Source organism: Dermacentor albipictus, unplaced genomic scaffold (genome assembly GCF_038994185.2).
Source record: "Dermacentor albipictus isolate Rhodes 1998 colony unplaced genomic scaffold, USDA_Dalb.pri_finalv2 scaffold_30, whole genome shotgun sequence".
Lineage (NCBI taxonomy): Eukaryota > Metazoa > Arthropoda > Arachnida > Ixodida > Ixodidae > Dermacentor > Dermacentor albipictus.
Window position 1 is genome coordinate 1,726,972 of NW_027225584.1, and position 20,043 is coordinate 1,747,014.

Consider the following 20,043-nt stretch of genomic DNA (forward strand, 5'->3'; position numbering starts at 1 on the left):
TAGCTTGCGCTCAACACTGACAATTAGACTCTCGCATCTGCTCTCTTGCTGACGTTTTTCGGAGGCAAAGTCACTGGCTGCATTCTCACGGACACGTCGTTTGTTATACATGTAGTCACGTCTCCGCTGCCGATACCTCTCCTTGTGCTTGGCTTGTTCTTCGGCCATGCGCACAATGTGTGGTCTTCCCACATTCCCCATTTTTGTTGGAGTTGCAACTGTTCCAGGGATCTACCTCTGCAATGCACAATCCGGTTCTTACCCTTGGCGGCTACTGCAGCACACATCCGCATGTTTTCCCGCCACAACTGCTGCGCCATTGTATTGAGTGCAGATGACAGCAGACGCAGTCAGCAGCAATGGCGGCCAGCGCATGTTCACTCCCCCACTCCGCAGGTGCGGTGGCGTGCAGTGAAATAATGTGTCCTTCTTCTACGCCATACTCTTCGTTAGCTTTCTTTGTTTACCTTACAGACGTTGGCCAGTCCAGGTAACCCCACTATGAGACCACGCATACAGCTCATTCATACAGGCCCGTCAGGTAAACAGCTCCACTGTAAATTGCACACTGACCTACCTGCCTTCGGCATTGAAGGCCTCGAGCCAGCTGCCAAACTTGGCCCGGGTCATTCATGACTTAAATTTAGTGCGAATGGACAGCCTATGATTGCCCTCGAAGAAGTGGGGCTTCTTTCTTCTGCCAATGATAAGCTGTGGCCGTTCCCATGTGCCGCCCATGTTAGCACACAACAAAATGGTCACCTGCTGCTTGCTGTGTTCTCTCACGTGGCATTTCTAGCCTTCTAAATTCGGGTCCTCGATGGAAGCATCTGATAGAATAAACCCATCTTGTCGGCATTGTAGATGTCGGAGGGCTTGTACTGGTCCAGTACTTCTTTGTTGGTCAGCAGCCATGACAGCATTACCGTTGGGTTGATGGCTGCTGCGTCACCCGAACTGACTTGGGCCACTATGTTGTGATGAGTTTTGAAACTGCTCAGGTAGCCAGGGCTTGCCTTAGAAATATCGCGCCCAAGCATGCAAGCGAAGACCAGCACCTTCTACTGAAATACTCTTTCAGGCAGTAAACAAGAAGAAAGGGGGTTAACTGAGGGGCCCAATCTTCTTATTAGTCATATCATAAGAAGCCAATGAACACTGACACCGAGGACAACATAGGGGAAATTACTTGTGCTTAATAAATGAAATAAAGAAAACAAGTTAATGCAAAATGAAAGATGAAAAAACAACTTGCCGCAGGTGGGGAACGATCCCACAACCTTTGCATTTCACGGGGGATGCTCTACAAATTTCCATTTCCAAATTGCCATTTCCCCATCCACTTTCTTGGGCTTTTATGTTTCCTAGTAGAGTCCTAGGACTGTTAGCCAGCGCCACCACTCGCAGACCTTGGTGGTGGTTGTAGAACATCCTTTCTGCCGCAGGCGTCACGAGAACGGGATCTTTTTGGGTGAAGGCAACTGGTCAATAAACCCACACATGCTACCTGAAGGCATCAATGTTGCTGGATTCGAGACCCTCGTTATGTAATAAACGAGAAGAAAGGGGGTTAACCGTGGGGCCCGATTTTTATTAATCATATGAGAAGCCAACAAACAAAGACACCAAGGACAGCAGAGGGGAAATTACTTGTACTGACTAATTGAAATAAAGAAATTATAAATTAATGGAATTGAAAGTGTGGCAAGTTGTTTTTTCATCCACTTTCAATTCCACACGATCATGCAGACACACGATCATGTGTGCCGTATACAAAGCACAAAGTGTCATTGGCATCTTCACGTATTAGGTGGATTTGGCTAATCAGCGACTCTACATTAGCCCATGCCGTATTGACACACGGGATACACACACGTAAACCATTTTCTGCTGCATTCCTTGTTTGTAAACAACTGCAAGTAACGTATCTAAGATTGCTGACATTTTGGTGGGCTGTTTTGAAACGTAAAACACGCCGAGGGACAGTTTGATGATGCACGCAATGCGTGCACGTAAACAGTGTTGGGGCTACGCACACATCATCAACAGTGTATAACCTAGTAGTCTCTGTTGCTGCTTTGAGGTAGTTCTATCTATGAGCAGTCTTGCAGCATTGCGCTTAAGTGCTGTTTCAATGCTCCCCTTGTGTTACTGCAGCTCTTGGGGACGAACCTAGGTGCGCAATGGCGTCAGAGCAACGTGGAGGCAGCACCGTTTTACACCAACAAAGACATCGACCGGCTCATTCAGGAGACAGAGGTGTGTGGCTGCTTGTTTTGTTCCACGTTTTTCTAAAGTCTGAGCTTAAACGTGCATGGGACTCGCTTGCTGCACTCTTGAGGGGCGAGATCAGGCAAGGCATTCTCTCAATGGCAAGCTTGCCAAAAGATCTTACTTTTTGCAGACAGAAAGCTTCTTAATTTGGAATTCACATACATGAAATCCAAATTAAAGAGTACAGTGCGAATTTAAAAGTGGAGTATGATAATAAAGAGTGTCATATACCTAACACCTGCACTTCAAAGGATGTTCTGCATCTACTGCCATGGCCATGAGAGAAAGAAGTAGCAAACATTCTTACTTTGACAAAACAAGAAAGCTTGAACAAGAAAACTTGGCATATTCAAATAAGCAGCAGCATTTACGAACCCGTAGTGAACAAACTATTGTGGCTCGGTTCGTTTGTAGTCCTTAAATAATGACTCAATATTGCTTCCTGCATTGTCCACATGCTATGTTGCTTTTCAGTCTAAAATGCTGTGTTGAAGCTTTACACCAGAACTTTGGTAGTATAATGTAATGCAGATTTCGTTCGCTTACAGTGAGCCTCTGATTGACTTGGCATCCTTCTTTTCTTAAGGAATGTTTGAATGGAACTCAGTTATGGCTTTGTGGTTGGTCAGTACTCTGTTGTCCTCGTCATGTGGCACCTATCGTTAGATGACCACACTCGAGAATTAATGATGCCAGCAAACCCAAGCAGGGCTACTTGAAGAAAATCTTGTCAAAATTATGGCATCTGACGTCGTCTTCATGCTCGCCTCCATAATTCGTAGAGGCATAAAGGCTAGCAACTCTGAGAAATATGAACGCGTTTTGTCTCCTGACGCCACCTCCTGGCCTGCGCTAAGGTGGGCGCTCAAGCAGCAAGAATTGTTCCTTTGAGCCTTCCGAATGTTCACGTAAGTCAATGGACCATTTACAAAAATATTTTGTGCATGTGTGAGAAAACCATTTTCTAATGAAAGTACTCTCAGCTGAAAGGAAGTCTCAGTTTTGGCCAAAAGGCGAAGCATTGATTGTTATAGCAAATTACTTGACATCTATACGAAATAAGGTTGGTAGATTTATCCGCTGCATAAACTGCTGTAAACATTTGCTTACTAACTAAATTAACAAGCACATTGTCATGCACGCTCAGGGAAACAAACGTGTCTCACTTGATGACCACGGACACTCGCTGTCAGAACGCAGGTGTAATGAAGAGCTGCAGAAGCGGCGAGCGAATTCCCCTTCGTGCTGCCTCTAACTTAAACGAAACGTGAACTAGGCGCGCGAGAACACAGCACACACACAGCCATCAACTAACTTGGGTCACCTATCTTACGGAGCCATCGCAGATTACCTCCAAGATAGGGCACGTACAGCTGCGTTCAGCCACTGCAGCTGAAGTAGAAAAGGAGATGCACACTGCCACACCACATACCCGAGCACATCAAGGTTGGACGCTCCTGCGAGTAGCCATGCATGGCTTAACTGTGTCTGCGTACAGGGTGTTCCTGGGGGTTGAGCTGATGCCAGGTGTTCAGACCTTTTTAAAGTCCCTTGGCAGAGGCAACACGTCTCTTTGACCTTTCCTTCACACAGGCGGCGCCTCCAGACTGGCGGAAATTGGGATTTCCCGTTTCCAGTCCTCATCTTCAATCTTCCTCTTTTTCTCTCACTTTCAATGTTTCATTTGTTCTGCTCACTTCCTTTTACTTCTGACTTTCTAGGTGGCAAGGGTTAACCTTGTGTAATATGTCCAGTCTTGGGTAAATTATATATATATATATATATATATATATATACATACATATATATATATATATATATATATATATATATATATATATATATATATATATATATATATATATATATAGGCTGCCATGGCAATCTGAACCTGGCAACGTTTAACGTTAGAACGCTATCTAGTGAGGTGAGTCTAGCAGTGTTATTGGAGGAATTAGAGGGTAGTAAATGGGATATAATAGGACTCAGTGGGGTTAGGAGGACGAAAGAAGCATATACAGTGCTAAAAAGCGGGCACGTCCTGTGCTACCGGGGCTTAGCGGAGAGACGAGAACTAGGAGTCGGATTCCTGATTAATAAGGAAATACCTGGTAACTTACAGGAATTCTATAGCATTAACGAGAGGGTGGCAGATCTTGTTGTGAAACTTAATAAGAGGTACAAATTGAAGGTCGTACAGGTCTACGCTCCTACATCCAGTCATGATGACCAGGAAGTCGAAAGCTTCTATGAAGACATGGAATCGACGATGGGTAAAGTCAAAACAAAATACACTATACTGATGGGCAACTTCAATGCCAGGGTGGGCAAGAAGCAGGCTGGAGACAAGTCAGTGGAGGAATATGGCATAGGCTCTAGGAATAGCAGGGGAGAGTTATTAGAGGAGTTTGCAGAACAGAATAATATGCGGATAATCAATACCTTCTTCCGCAAGCGGTATAGCCGAAAGTGAACGTGGAGGAGCCCGAATGGCGAGACTAGAAATGAAAGACATTATACTCTGCGCTAACCCTGGCATCATACAAGATGTGGACGTGCTCGGCAAGGTGCGCTGCAGTGATCATAGGATGGTAAGAACTTGAATTAGCCTAGACTTGAGGAGGGAACGGAAGAAACTGGTACATAAGAAGCTGATAAATGAGTTAGCGGTAAGAGGGAAAATAGAGGAATTCCTGGTCCAGCTACAGAACAGGTATTGGGCGTTAATTCAGGAAGAGGACCTTGGTGTGGAATATATGAACAACAATCTTATGGGCATCATTAAGGAATGTACAATAGAAGTCAGTGGTAACTCCGTGAGACAGGATTCCAGTAAGCTATCGCAGGAGACGAAAGATCTGATCAAGAAACGCCAATGTATGAAAGCCTCTAACCCTACAGCTAGAAAGCCGTACTTCCCTGACTGTTGACGACATCATGATTCTGCTTAGGTTCTGCTTGAAGCAAACATATTTCTCGTTTGCCGGTACCATATATCACCAGATAGAAGGCGTCCCGATGGGTAGTCCTGTTTCTGTAATCGTGGCTGATCTGTTAATGCAACACGTGGAAACGGCTGGGATGACGTCCTTACCCTTCCCTGTCAAAATGTACTGCCGCTATGTAGATGACACCTTTGTGATTGTCGAAAAGAAAAACCTGCGTGCCATGCATGAGGCGCTTAATGCCGTCCATCATGCCATTCAATTTACATGTGAGACGGAGAATAGTGGCAGCCTAGCCTTTCTAGACGTGCTGGTACAACGTAGCGAAGGAGGTTCGGTGGAGACAGCCGTATATCGCAAATCTTGCGATAGCGGGAGTGTGCTGAGTTTTGACTCTCACCACCCTATAGAACACAAACATGCCGTGGTACGCACTCTCCTGTCTCGTTGCGATGCGCTCTCGTCAACGCAAACTTTGAGGGAGCAAGAATTAACGAATGTGGCCACTCTTTTGCATAAGCGGAGTTACCCTGAGCACTTTGTCAATGATACGCAGCGCCGCATGCAAAAACCTCGTGAGAGCAAGGCCGAAAGGCCAGCTTCCTTTGTGTGCATTCCGTATGTCCGCGGTGTATCAGAAGCAGTGCGCAGGGCTTTACGGCCTTTAGGTGTTCGAACTGTGTTTAAACCCTCGTACACGTTGGCAAACGTGTTCCCGAAGCCAAAGGACCGCACACCTCCGGACGAACAAAGTGGTGTCGTCTACAAGGTCAACTGCTCGGACTGTGATGCCAGCTACAATGGCGAGACAGGGCGGCGACGTCGCACCCGTATCAAGGAACATCTAAGAGATGCTACGAAAGCCACCCATGCTACACGTGCCAAGACAGAATTGGTTGGTCATTGTTTATCAAAGAGACACATGTTTGATTTTAACAATGTAACCACACTAGCACGGGAACACCGATGGGGCCCAAGAAAGTTCGTAGAATCATGGTTCATCCGTTGTAATCAATCTTCATGTAACTCTAACCGTGGCCCCCTGCCAGATGTTTACGGCACTTTCATAGATAAATAGGATGTATTTCTCATTTGTTGCCATTGTGTACTGACGATGCCACCCGCATAGGTGGCGAAACGTCTGTTTTTGTTATACTTTGTTGAGTAAAGCCAGTGTAAACAACATTTTGAAACCTACAGCTAGAATAGAACTGGCAGAACTTTCCAAGTTAATCAACAAGCGTAAGACAGCTGACATAAGGAACTGTAATATGGATAGAATTGAACATGCTTTCAGGAACGAAGGAAGCCTAAAAGCAGTGAAGAAGAAACTAGGAATAGGCAAGAATCAAATGTATGTGTTAAGAGACAAAGCCGGCAATATCGTTACTAATATGGATGAGATCGTTCAAGTGGCTGAGGAGATCTATAGAGATTTATACAGTACCAGTGGCACTCACGACTGTAATGGAAGAGAGAATAGTCTAGAGGAATTCGAAATTCCACAAGTAACGCCGGAAGAAGTAAAGAAAGCCTTGGGAGCTATGCAAAGGGGGAAGGCAGCAGGGGAGGATCAGGTAACAGCAGATTTGTTGGAGGATGGTGGGCAGATTGTTCTAAAAAAACTGGCCACCCTGTATACGCAGTGCCTCATGACTTCGAGCGTACCGAAATCTTGGAAGAACGCTAACATAATGCTAATCCATGAGAAATGGGACACCAAAGACTTGAAAAATTATAGACCGAACAGCTTACTGTCCGTTGCTTACAAAGTATTTACTAAGGTAATCGCAAATAGTATCGGGAACACCTTGGACTTCCATCAACCAAAGGACCAGGCAGGATTCCGTAAAGGCTACTCCATAATATACCATATTCACCCTATCAATCAGGTGATGGAGAAATGTGCGGAATATAACCAACCCTTATATATAGCTTTCATTGATTATGAGAAAGCGTTTGATTCAGTCGAAACCTCTGCAGTCATGGAGGCATTACGGAATCAGGGTGTAGACAAGCTGTATGTAAACATACTGAAAGATATCTACAGTGGCTCCACAGCAAGTGTAGTCCTCCATAAAGAAAGCAACAAAATCCAAATAAAGAAAGGCGTCAGGCAGGGAGATACGATCTCTCCAATGCTATTCACAGCGTGTTTACAGGAGGTATTCAGAGACCTGTATTGGGAAGAATTGGGGATAAGAGTTAATGGACAATATCTGAGCAACTTGCGATTTGCTGAAGATATTACCTTGCTTAGTAACTCAGGGGACCAATCGCAATGTATGCTCACTGACCTGGAGAGGCAAAGCAGAAGGGTGGGTCTAAAAATTAATCTGCAGTAAACTAGGTCGGTATAACATAAAACTATACCGTTCTGTTTCTATTCCAAAATGGCCGACACCGCTTGCTCATTGGTCGAATTTTTTGAGGCCACGCCCATTTTTCCTGCCTGTCAAGTGACGTCAGGAATGCTCAAAAACTGCCACGTTAAAGTGACCATTACGCACTCATTATGCTAAATTATGCCGAACAAACTCGCCAAATTCGTGGAATAACCGGTGAGTGCCCCATTCCGTTTGGAATAGAAAAAATGGCGGCCTTCTTGATTGCGTTGGCGGCGGCGGCTCGTCAGCACGGGCGCGGGAGGAGGGAGCCCGAGGATGCGTTTGACATGCCAGACGATCTGTTTCGGCGGCACTTTCGCCTGAAGAAAAAAACTGTGCGGTGGCTGTGCGACGAAGTGGCGGACGAACTCCGAGGCGTGAGAACTTCAGCGCTGTCGGTGGAGGGGCAAGTGTTGTGCGCGTTGCGATTCTTCGCAACGGGCAGCTTTCAAGCCTCGGTAGGGAGCGAGGAGACGATCAGCGTGACCCAGCCTGCGGTCAGCAAGTGTGTGCGATGCGTAGTGGAGGCAATCGTCCACGCCGGGGCCCGCAACAAGTGGGTCCATTTCCCGAAGACGTCGGAGGAGAAGGTGGCCGTGAAGGAAGGGTTCCTTTGACGCGGCTCCATTCCCGGCGTCATCGGATGCGTGGACGGCAGCCTTATAGCCATCATCGCACCGAAGAGTGAGCAGAAGGCGGCATTCACATGTGCCGCAAAGGCTACTACGCCCTCAACACAATGTTCGTAAGTATCTTAATTTTTGTCTAATTTGCCCGTCATAGCAACGCGTGGCTTGTGCTGTGCGCGCTCTCGTCAGATCTGCGACGCAGGCATGCGGATCCTTGCCGTCGACGCTCCGCGATCGGGGTCAGACCACGACGCCCACGTCTGGAGAACTACGTGGTTGCGTGGTCGGTTCCTGCTGGAGGGGCATATTGCCAAGGCCGGCGAACACCTTCTCGGCGAGCAGCGGGAAAATTTTGTACAGTTGCAATTCTGGCAGTATGCAGCAAAGCGTGCTCGCGCAGTAAGAGAATATTGAAGCCTGAACCCCTTATGGTATAGTAGGTTATTAGGTATAGGCGAGATGTGGAAATTTTTCAATAGTATCTGCACGAAACAAAGTGACAACACACCTGCGCTGTACTTTAAACTAATTTTTAATGTGAGTGTACAGTGCACGCATTGTCACATTCTTTTTTACACTGATAATCATTTATGAATGAAGACTGCACAAAGAGCTGCCTTGCTGCAAATAGGGATGCTACTATGACCCAGCTATTGTTATCAGTGATCACAGCTGTGTCAGGTGCTCAGCCTGTATACTCCTTTATTGCAGCCTTTCTGTAGTAGCTGCATTTTACATGACCCATGCTTCGCCTACTAAACTTTGTGCAGATTTCATACCATTTTTTATGATCCTGCAGGTGACAGCGGCTACCCCCTGGAACCATGGCTCCTGACCCCAGTCACAGGCCACCCTCCCATACACACTGCAGAAGGCAGGTACAACACTGCACATGCTGCCATGCGGTCTGTAGTGGAGCGGTGCATTGGGCTTCTGAAGAGCTGCTTCCGCTGCCTTCAGCGGTACCGTGCCCTCCACTATGAACCAGACCGCGCTGCCAACATCGTTGCAGCATGTGCAGTGTTGCACAACTTGGGTCTTGACGAAGGTGACGTGTCGGATGATGTTACTGATGACAGCAGCAGCAGCAGCAGCAGTGACGTTGAAAGTGGCATCTCCTCCCCACAGAGAGTTTCCCGAGTGAGGGCAGCACGCATAAAGTACTTAAAAGGCTGTGCTGCCCGGGATAATGTTATTAGCTCCTTCGGCACGACACGGAAGCAGCACCAGCACTACCTGCAAAGGCAGCTGCGTCGACAGGAGCACCGACAGCAGCAGTAAACACGTGCCTGACACTGCACGCAGATGTTTATTACTGCTGTCTATACACCTAATAGAGAGCAGGAACCAATGTGAATAAATGTGTGCAATTAGTGGATAGCGTGCTGTTGTTTTTATCGAATCTGCTCAATTATAACCAGCGTTTTCACGTGTCCTCTGCCAGTGAGCTGTCACTACCGGAGATGATTGCATCATTCTACTGTGACACTACATGAGAGCCTTTCATTTAGTAAGCGCATTATTCTCCCTTGGGAGAGTGTACATATGTAAATAGTTGTGAAATTGAAAGAACACAAATTGTAAATATTCATTTCAGGTGCCACTTGCATTGTTTAAAATCGTTTATTTATATCTGCATTGTAAATAAAACCATGTGATCCATCTTCAGTGCCATCTTTCATCAAAGCAAATGAGACAAGTACACAGAGCATGGCTTCGTGGCACCAAAATAGCCGTGCGATGTTCACTACATGGGACTCAGTGCACTACCAATGGGCTGTCGGCAGATGTTAAATTGCATAAATATGGCAAGAGCATAATGATGTTTTTTTGAACTCGCGGACAACCATTTATCTTCATCAAGCAACTTAACAGCAAGGAAGTTGTTTTGTCTATTATGTAGTTGGCATGTTTGTAGCACGAAATAGTTTCTTTTCAATGACTAGTGCCGTAATAAGATCACAATATAATACAGCCATCACATGCTTTTGAGAAATGACAAGTGAGAAAATGTTTGGCACTTCAACGATATTTCATATAACGGCTGCAAGAGCAGCCTGGCAGCGAATGTCAAAATAGTGGCCGCATCGATGCTCCATTATTTATGTCACAAACTGTGCTCAACTACAATGGGGACTAGATTGTACTGCTATCATAGGTAAGGACACCTGAAATATCACTATAACTATCACAAGTAACTGCCGCTTGGTGTTAAAAAAAAAATTCCAATTCGGCCACTTTGCATTGCGTAGGCACGAAATGTTTGACATTGCAAACATGACATACATATGGCATGAAAATTTATTTCCAGTTATTACAGCATTGTAGTTAAGTGCACCTGTATGTGTGCGAGACAATGTCGAAGTTGCTGTGAAAGTGATTGCATAGTGTATATCTTCCTTGGAAAAACGGTGCGCATTGAAACATATCAGTAACAGCAAAACAAAAGTGAACAACACCTAACGGAAATATGGCAAAAATTCTACATATCATTTCTAATGTCTCACTTCAGCAAACTTGCACTGCAAGTGAAAATACACATGAAAAGAAATTACCTTGAAAAAAAAAATATGATTAGAGACAGAAATGTAGGGAAAAGTTGTATCATCCTTTAGTGCTACATACAAAAAAAAATGCATTCGTGTTTCAAGTGACATCACAGCACTGTCAGTTTTCGCTGCCATGGTCGCACATGACCTGCACATAACTTCACAAGACTGGCTACAGCTCGGCACAACAGCTTTCGAGGACGTATGGGCACCACCACCAAATGCTGCAGCGGTGATTTGAACGGAAAGATGGGAAACACTTGTACCTACTAGTACTAAAGGATGATATGGGCGAAAAAACTGTCCCTCATGGCTGAGGCGGCTCGCGGAGGTGAGTCAGGGCAGCCAGGAGATGGCGCAGAGTTTTCGTGATGAGGCCAGTGGCCTCTCTCAAACCACGCATCTCTGCTGCCAGCTGCTGCTGCACCACCCGGGTCGCCCTCAGCTCCTCCACCAGCTGCTGATGATGTTGCAAAACAAATTCACTTACTTCAGCTGCAGGTTATGCAGTGTAAACGTTTGATTTGCACTGTTTGCAAGTGTTACAGGTTCAGCAAGGTTACTCTGGAGGGCAGCGAGATCATTTACATATGACATGAGAAATGGCCGTGCAAAAGTATATGGTCTGTTAAAACATGTGAAACGTAGCAAATCCTACCAAGCTGCCTCTGCCTGTCAGAAGGCAGTATTGGTGACTAGTTGAATTGTTAAACAAAGGATGATCATGTTGTGGTGATACATGGAACCATGGAAATGTTTTGCAATTTGCTATGTGTTAAAGAACACCTCAAAGGAGATGTATAAACGTGCATGAGCCAATGAGCCAAATGACTACAGATGCCTCTCATGTGTAATATGGTTGTAATGTACATTACCATGCGCACTAATCACCTCTTTAAAAAATGACCTGGCCAAGTTGTACGTACCTGCCTATTTTGCTGCAGCAGCAGCTGGTGGAAACTGGCGGCCTCCGCGTTCGCTGCCTCAGCCAGCTGCCCCTGCTCCTGCCGCGCACTAGGCGGCTGCCCTGCAGGCCGCATCCTCCAGCGGCTGTTGGCGGGTTGGTGGAGTATCTATACCGCCCGCACGGGGAATGTATCACTGCGCAGCAGTGTGTGGCAGAGAAAAAAAAATGAGCCTCTGTTACTGACCACCTTCGATTTAAATCGGGACCTACATTCGGAGATAGTTGCGATCGTCTATAGAAAACGTTTACTTACCAGCTATCTGTTGAGATGCCTTCCAACCTTCATCAATTCTTGTGAACACCATGCGATCACCGCAGATGTTCAGATGATGCTACTGCTCAGACATTAAGCACAAGAAAGAATGATGTGTTTACTCACCAAGCACTACGCTTTCACAGTCTTCATGATGTTCACAGCTTCCAAAATTCTTCTGGGGCGAAATTACATCTCGTATGCCGAGATTTCATCTAATCAGGCAGTGTTACGGGCAAAAGTGCGGCCCACAGAACCGATCAGCTGTTTTCACATAGCCGCCATCTTACGTGTGCGTAGCGAAATGGATTGGATGCGGAATTGGCGCATGTGTGGCTATGACTCGAAAAATTAAAATATTTGTGTTTACTTTCAAGTGCACTTCAACTTCTCTTGCGTCAAAAGATTACAAAACAATTTTACTCTCAGCGACATACAATTGTTCTTTTATTAGGCATTAATATCTAAATGTTTGTTGCTATACGGTCCCTTTGCAAGTAAAAAACAAGCAAAACATGCTTCCGGCAATGACGGAGGCTGCTGATTGGGTAGATTGAAAAACGTCGCAAGTTCCCGCCCCCGTATGCAGAAACAGTCGCATCATTTTGACTTCCCGAGTTTGGAATACTTTTTGTTTAGAATAGACTTACGTTATCGCGCCCCCTAAAGTAATGTTTAACAGTCTCGGAAGAGAACAATAGCTTACGATAGGTAGCGAGGCACTGGAAGTGGTAAGGGAATACATCTACTTACGACAGATAGTGACCGCAGATCCGGATCATGAGACTGAAATAATCAGATGAATAAGAATGGGCTGGGGTGTGTTTGGCAGGCATTCTCAGATCATGAACAGCAGGTTGCCATTATCCCTCAAGAGAAAAGTGTATAACAGCTGTGTCTTACCAGTACTCACTTACGGGGCAGAAACCTGGAGGCTTACGAAAGGGTTCTGCTGAAATTGAGGACGACGCAACGAGCTATGGAAAGAAGAATGATGGGTGTAACGTTAAGGGATAAGAAAAGAGTAGACTGAGTGAGGCAACAAACGCGGGTAAATGACATCTTAGTTAAAATCAAGAAAAAGAAATGGGCATGGGCAGGACATGTAATGAATAGGGAAGATAACTGATGGTCATTAAGGGTTACGAACTGGATTCCAAGGGAAGGGAAACGTAGCAGGGGGCGGCAGAAAGTTAGGTGGGCGGATGAGATTAAGAAGTTTGCAGGGACAACATGGCCACAATTACCACATGACCGGGGTAGTTGGAGAAGTAAGGGAGAGGCCTTTGCCCTGCAGTGGGCATAGCCAGGCAGATGATGATGATACAATTCTTGTGCTCACTAGGGATGGGCTGGAGTGGAGTGTATTTTGTAAATGGAGTGCAATGGAATCTGGTTGCATGGTCAACGATCCTGTCAAATACCAGAAATACTAAGCTCTTAGTGCCACAGGTAGTGCAGGAGTTGGGAAGACTTTGGGATGAAAACTTGGGAGGTTTATTTACATTATGTACAGTGAGAGTCGATTAACAGTATTAGAGTCATTACGGGCCGGCAGCAACTCGGACGTTGCGGCCCGTCGCAAGAAGTTCGAAAGAGATGAATCAAGGAATGCTCTAGGAATGCTCTCTTGCTGCTCCTGGTCTGCGTCCTTTAAGCCCTTCGGTGTCTCGAAGACACGTCACGTTCGGCCAATGGGAGAGCCCGCTCAGGCGACGCCATTTTCGGCCAATCGGTGAGGGCTTACTTCTCCCTGCGGTCTTGCCTTGCTGACTTCCAATGCGCGGTCACAATAGATAGATGGGGGCAACGCCGCCAGGTTTTCACGGCGCATTACAGCCGTCTAGCTTCGGGACCCACTTTACTCGCAACAGTGCCAGGCTCTCGCTTCACTTTCGGGAAGAGTCAAGCAGTGAATAGCTGCGGCACACTAAGTGGGGGCCGCCAACTTGTTTGCACGTGCCGCGCCTCAGGAATGTGGTATCCATGCTTCTGCGTTCCTTAATTAGCTGTGGTGCGATTCAATGTGGTCTGGGGAACTCAAAGTAGGCTCAGGAAACGGTCCCGTATCTAACAGTAGTGACAACATCTAGATGGCAAGCCATAATGACCCCAAGTATTTATTAAACAGTTGTGCCAGAAGGTGCTCTCGTGATTGACATGGTGCGGCTTGTTAAACATCATCTGGAATGTCGGAGAGGCATCTCTTGCACAAGACCGCAACATTCTGCTGCCACAGGCAGGGCACCTTGCTTTCTTAGAATGCCTGGGTGATGGAAGCACTTAGCATAGTGTTAGTACTAGCAGAGCTGCTAAACAGGAGGCTATCTATGTCAACAAACACAAACTTGAAATTGCCTGGGACTACTCAGGAGCCTTTGATAGGCATAAAGATGGTGTAGTGGCCACCTATTGCCTGCCTTCAAAGACATATAAGACACCAGGTATAACATGTCGTTTTGCCAGCCAGGCTATCAGGGATAAATGGTGTCAAAGCAGGAAAAAACTGTCCAGTGAAAATGAGTGTTATTTTGTCGGAGAACTTAACTAAAAGGACACGCGCCTTGTTGTTCGAAACTAAGCTCTGGGCCAAAACTGATGACTACAAGTATCTATGGCACAACAACAACAAGGTTCTCGTGCAGGAAACAGATAGGGCTAATGTGGTAGTTATTTCTAATTCTAGCGACCGCAAAAAACTGAGTAAGACAATCAGCTGAACTGAATCACTGCTATGGGAAATGTACCCAGTATGCCTTATGTGTTACCGCACACTTTTACTAGACATTTAGAACCAACATTTCTCAAGTCTTTCAAATGTTTTCACCTAAACCTTCGATCTTTTGCTAACAAGGAAAATGACCAACTTTTCATTGAACAAATGAAAGAATCATTTGACGTTATTATGCTGATGGAAATATGCTGCACTGATGATGTGAATATTTTCCGGCTTCCATTATATAATACTTTCTATCTGAATCGGCCAACTGGTCGTGGGGGTGGGGTGTGCATCTTATCTAGAAAACCATTAGAGTTTAATATTGAATGAGTTTTCGACGGTAACTCAGGACCATGAGTTATTGATTGTAAAACTTCATAACACAGTGTTTTCTGTTTTTTATCACCCTCCAAGTGGTTCTGTTATGCATTTTCTTGAATACTTGGGTACTTTTCCATCGTTCACTAATGGCGCCAAATTATACATACTTTTTGGTGGGGAATCAAACTGTCTACCAGAGTGACCAAGAATATGTCATCTCTAATCGACGTATTCATTACAGATATAAATCCAGATTCAGTTAAAGCTGGCGTATTCGTGTCGGATTTGAGTGATTATATGCCAATATTTCTGTTACAAGGGTCTTCTACAGAATAAGGAATCGCAGTTGACACACCTTACTCAACCAATAGCTGAACAAAATCTTTTTACGTTTCGTACCAATATCCTGCAAACAGCCTGGAATACTGTATTTGGATCTAAAGATGCAAATAACGCTTATGAAGCTTTTAAAAAAAAACCTCTTCGAACCAGTTACGACGCTTGTTTTCTATTGAAGTGTATAAAGCAGAAAAATAAGGTACGTAAGTCGTGGATTTCCCCTGAGCTATCTGTTCGAATATGCAAGAAGAATGCTTTATATGCTGAATTCATAAAGACCAAAGATCTAGAACTTTTCCGCCCTTTTAAGAAAATTCGAAATCGTCTAGATAAAGACATAAAAAAGGCGAGGCGCAAGCATTGCTTCAATGCCTTTAGTTCTCAGAGTTCATCTTCGAATGTTAAGTAGAAAAACCTGCAATCTCTGTTAAATTACAATGTTCCTGCTGAACAGATACATAGTTCAAAAATAAATGGTATTGAGGTAAACCACAAAGCATTTGCAGATGCTTTTAACAAACATTTTGTTAACATTGGAGCCAACTGCGCACCGATCAGTGATCTTGAATAGATTTCTCATAAATTCCAGTTCTGTATTTCTTTATCCAGTACATGAGGGGGAAATAACTAATACAATTCTCAGCTTAAAAAACAGTAGTGTCAGGCATATTGACGGCCTTCAAATTAAACCTATAAAATATGTTGCTGATCTTATATCTCAGTGCATTACTTATGTCTTTAGCCGCCGTGGTTGCCCAGTGGCTATGGTGTTGGGTTGCTGAGCACGAGGTCGCGGGACAGAATCCTGGCCTAGGCGGCCGCGTTTCAATGGGGGCGAAATGCGAAAACACCCGTGCACTTAGATTTAGGTACACGTTAAAGAACTCCAGGTGGTCAAAATTTCTGGAGTGCTCCACTACAGCGTGCCTACTAATCAGAAGGTTGTTATGGCACGTAAAACCCCACAATTTTTTTAAATTTAATTTTATTTACTTATGTCTTTAACCTCTGTTTAAACGAAGGTACCTTTCCTCATAGGATGCAATAGCACACGTCATTGCACTTATTAAGAAAGGTGATAAGAACAATTTGGGAAATTACCGACCATTATCAATACTTCCTGTGTTCTATTTCTTTATTTATTTTATTTTACAGTACTGCTGGCTTCCATTTGGAAGCCCAGGCAGGAGTCGTACAAACATCACGTGATTTCAAACTCTTTTTCCTCAAGAGAACCAAAAAAGTAATAATAATAATAAGACAGCCTAACAGGCAAGGCAAACATATTCTAATACACAAGTGCAAAGAAATACGATGACGGCATCACATTTGCTGCCAATAGGAAAGGCGTAATAAAAGAGACATCAGAATATGTAACGCAAGCAAAAGGAAACAATGAACGCATGACAATACAAGTACGTCTGTACTGCAGATAAGGAATCGGGAGTGGTTGAATTGACCACGTTTTGCGGAAGGGCATTCCATTCGCGAATTGTTTTGGGCGGGAAGGAAGAAAGATATGCATTTGTTCTAGCATGCAACAATAATAGTGTTTCAGTTTATTAAACTGCATGTAGTTGTCAAATCATATTTTAGTCTGGATGATAACTATATTATACATTGTTTGTAGACGGTGCATTTCGTGACGAGTTTCTGGTGTCTGATGCCCAGATCGCAATCTTAAATAGGTGACTGAGATGCACCAATCATAAGCATTGTAGATAAATCTAAGAGCTTTTTTTTCGTCCTCTTCAATGTCTATACCAGCCTTTGTGTCAGGGTTCCAGACAATATCTGCATACTCAAGTATTGGCCTAATAACTGTTTTATATGCGGTTAATTCGGTAGCACTAGCGCAGTTTTTTAAATGGTGCTTTAATAACCATAACTTTCTCGTTGCTGCCGAGGAAACTTACTGAACATGAGCGTTATAGCTCATCTTAGAATCAATTGTGATTCCAAGATATGTGAATTCCTCTACTTGTATAATATCCATATTGCTACACGTGTGTGGTATTTGATTGTTTGAATGAGGCACCCACCGTGGTTGCTCAGTGGCTATGGTGTTAGGCTGCTGAGCACGAGGTCGCGGGATTGAATCCCGGCTGCGGCGGCCGCATTTCGATGGGGGCGAAATGCGAAAACACCCGTGTACTTAGATTTATGTGCACGTTAAAGAACCCCAGGTGGTCAAAATTTCCGGAGTCCCCCACTACGGCGTGCCTCATAATCAGAAAGTGGTTTTGGCACGTAAAACCCCATATATTATTATTATTTTAATGAGGCGTGTGGGCGCCATCACTTGCAAAAAGAAGCGGAAGAACGAACTGGGCTCGCGCTGTGAATCTAACCGGTCAGCGCTGCAACCCCTGTTGTAAATACAACCTGTAAATAGTTGCGCATCTTACTGACTCGTCCTCCGTGTAACATTGTAGTGGAGGTGAAATGTTCTGTCCTCACCACGGAGCTTCCGAAGCGGCCGCACCGTCGTCTTCTCAGCCATGGCTTGCCATGGAACCACCCCGTCGCCACCCACACCTGCGGCGCCAACCACAATGTATGTTACAGTTCCTAGTCTCCATGATCCTGGAACATTCTTTGCCCAAAATGGTGTTGAGGTCGATGACTGGCTCAGCATGTATGAGGGTGCTAGCCATAGCCACTACTGGGACCCTACCATCATGCTTGCCAATGTGATCTTTTACCTAGATAGGACACCGCGTGTCTGGTTTTGCACCCATGAGGTTGAGCGCTCCAGCTGGGACATTTTCAAAGAGAGGCTTCGTGACCTATTCGGCAACCCGTCAGGTCGACAACAGGCTGAGTGTAAAAAGCTTGCCACTCGTGTCCAGTCGTCGACCGAATCGTATGTCTCCTACATACAGGAAGTGCTTGGCTTTGTCAGAAAGTCAACCTCGGTCATGTGCTTGCTGACAAGGTGGGCCATATCCTAAAAGGCATTGTGGACGACGCCTTCCATTTGCTCGTCTATAACGACGTTTCTACAATCGACAACATCGTCAAAGAATGCCGCCACTTCGAGGTAGCCAAAAGCCGCCACGTCATCCCACAGTTTTCCCGGCTCCCAAACACCCCTGCCATGGTCTCTTGCTCCGCTCTTACCGCCACACGACCATTTCAAGAGAATGTCACACGTATCGTTCGCTGTGAGAATGAAGTGGCGAGTCCGGCCCCCCTTCATCCACGACCCCCTGACAGTACCTTTGACAAAGCCGCCCTCACAATTTCCGTTCTCCAAGCAGTTGCGCAGCAATAAATTGCAAATCTTGGCATCCCTACCACCTGCTCTCTCTTCCAACTTGATTCGGCACCCATTCCCATGTCCACAACCTCTAATGACCAGTATTTCGCTCCCAGACCACGCAATCCTGCTGAATGGCGAATCCCAGACGCCAAACCGATCTGCTTCCACTGCCACCGCGTTGTTCATGTACCCGCCACTGCCGCACTACCTCGATGCCACCGTTCTGGAGCTCATTCCCTGCTCCTCAGCCATACGCCGACGCTCGCCGTTATTCACCTCGCCATCTGTACCCTACTTCTGATGCCCCTGACAGCCGCTCCTCCATACGATTGCCGTTGCCTCAACACCGTCGCTCCCCGTCACCCCAACCTTGCCACTTTTCCTCGCCAAACCCACGGACAGAAAACTAGGCCATGCAGCTCTTGGAGGTAGTGCTGTATCACATTTGTCCTGTCCAAATCCTCCATTGACGCTCCTCACCAACACGAACCTAATTGAAGTAGACGTAGATGGTGTTCCATTGACGGCATTAATTGATACTGGAGCCCAAGTGTCCATAAGGAGCATTAACCTATGTCGTCACCTCAAAAAAGTTCTTAGGCCTGCCATCACTAGAGCCGTACGCATCGCCAATGGCGCCACTGTTGCTGTCAGGGGTGTGTGCACTGTTCGCATAGGGATTGCTGGTCGCCAAGTTCCAGGCCTGTTCACCGTACTGACCAGTTGCCCGCATGACCTAATCTTCGGGCTTGACTTTCTGACGACGCATTCTGCCCTCATCGGCTGTTCCACAGGTATGCTGTGCCTCCAGCTTCCTCTTCTTCCAGACATTTGCCCCAAACAACCGAACACCCTCTGCACTGCAGCAATTGTTCGTTTACCTCCAAAAGCCCTAACCTTCGTCGAATTGGCCTCAAAGGCAACCGTGCCCGACGGTGATTATGTTGTCGCGCCTATTCGTGATGTCCTCCTGGCGCGCGACATCTCCATGCCCCACTCCGTCGTAACCCTTGCATCTAATCGGATGTGTCTCCCTGTTATCAATTTTAGCTTGACAAAGCAAGTGTTACCTGAAGGCATAGCGGTCGCCATGCTCCGGTCAGTGACAGACGACCACGTTGCTGCTTTTGCAGCCAACGTGTCTCCAGATCCTCCTGATTAACCGCAGGATGCCTTGAACCTCACCAGCCCATTACGTCCCATGGTCGCTGCGGACCTCGCACCTGACCAAGCAGCTGCCCTATATTGCCTTTTGCTTTCCTACTGCGACATATTTGCCACTGCCAATCGACCACTTGGTCAGACATCCCTTGTTAAGCATGGGATAAACACTGGTGATGCTGTTCCCATCCACTGCAGACCGTATCACATGTCCACAGCAGAGCGGGAAGTTAT

General features: G+C 45.8%; 1 protein-coding gene across 6 annotated transcripts in view; it reads left to right on the forward strand.

The window, feature by feature from the left end:
• Window positions 1–20,043, forward strand: part of LOC139052726 (solute carrier family 53 member 1) — a 376,292-nt gene that overhangs the window by 107,982 nt on the left and 248,267 nt on the right. For all 6 annotated transcript variants that reach the window (XR_011510032.1, XM_070529770.1, XM_070529769.1 and 3 more), the window contains exon 5: window positions 2,158–2,259. Coding sequence is in view for 5 of the 6 variants with exons in the window: in XM_070529770.1 (XP_070385871.1) it covers window positions 2,158–2,259 (102 nt within the window). In the remaining variant the exon portion in view is untranslated. The remainder of the gene's footprint in view (window positions 1–2,157; window positions 2,260–20,043) is intronic.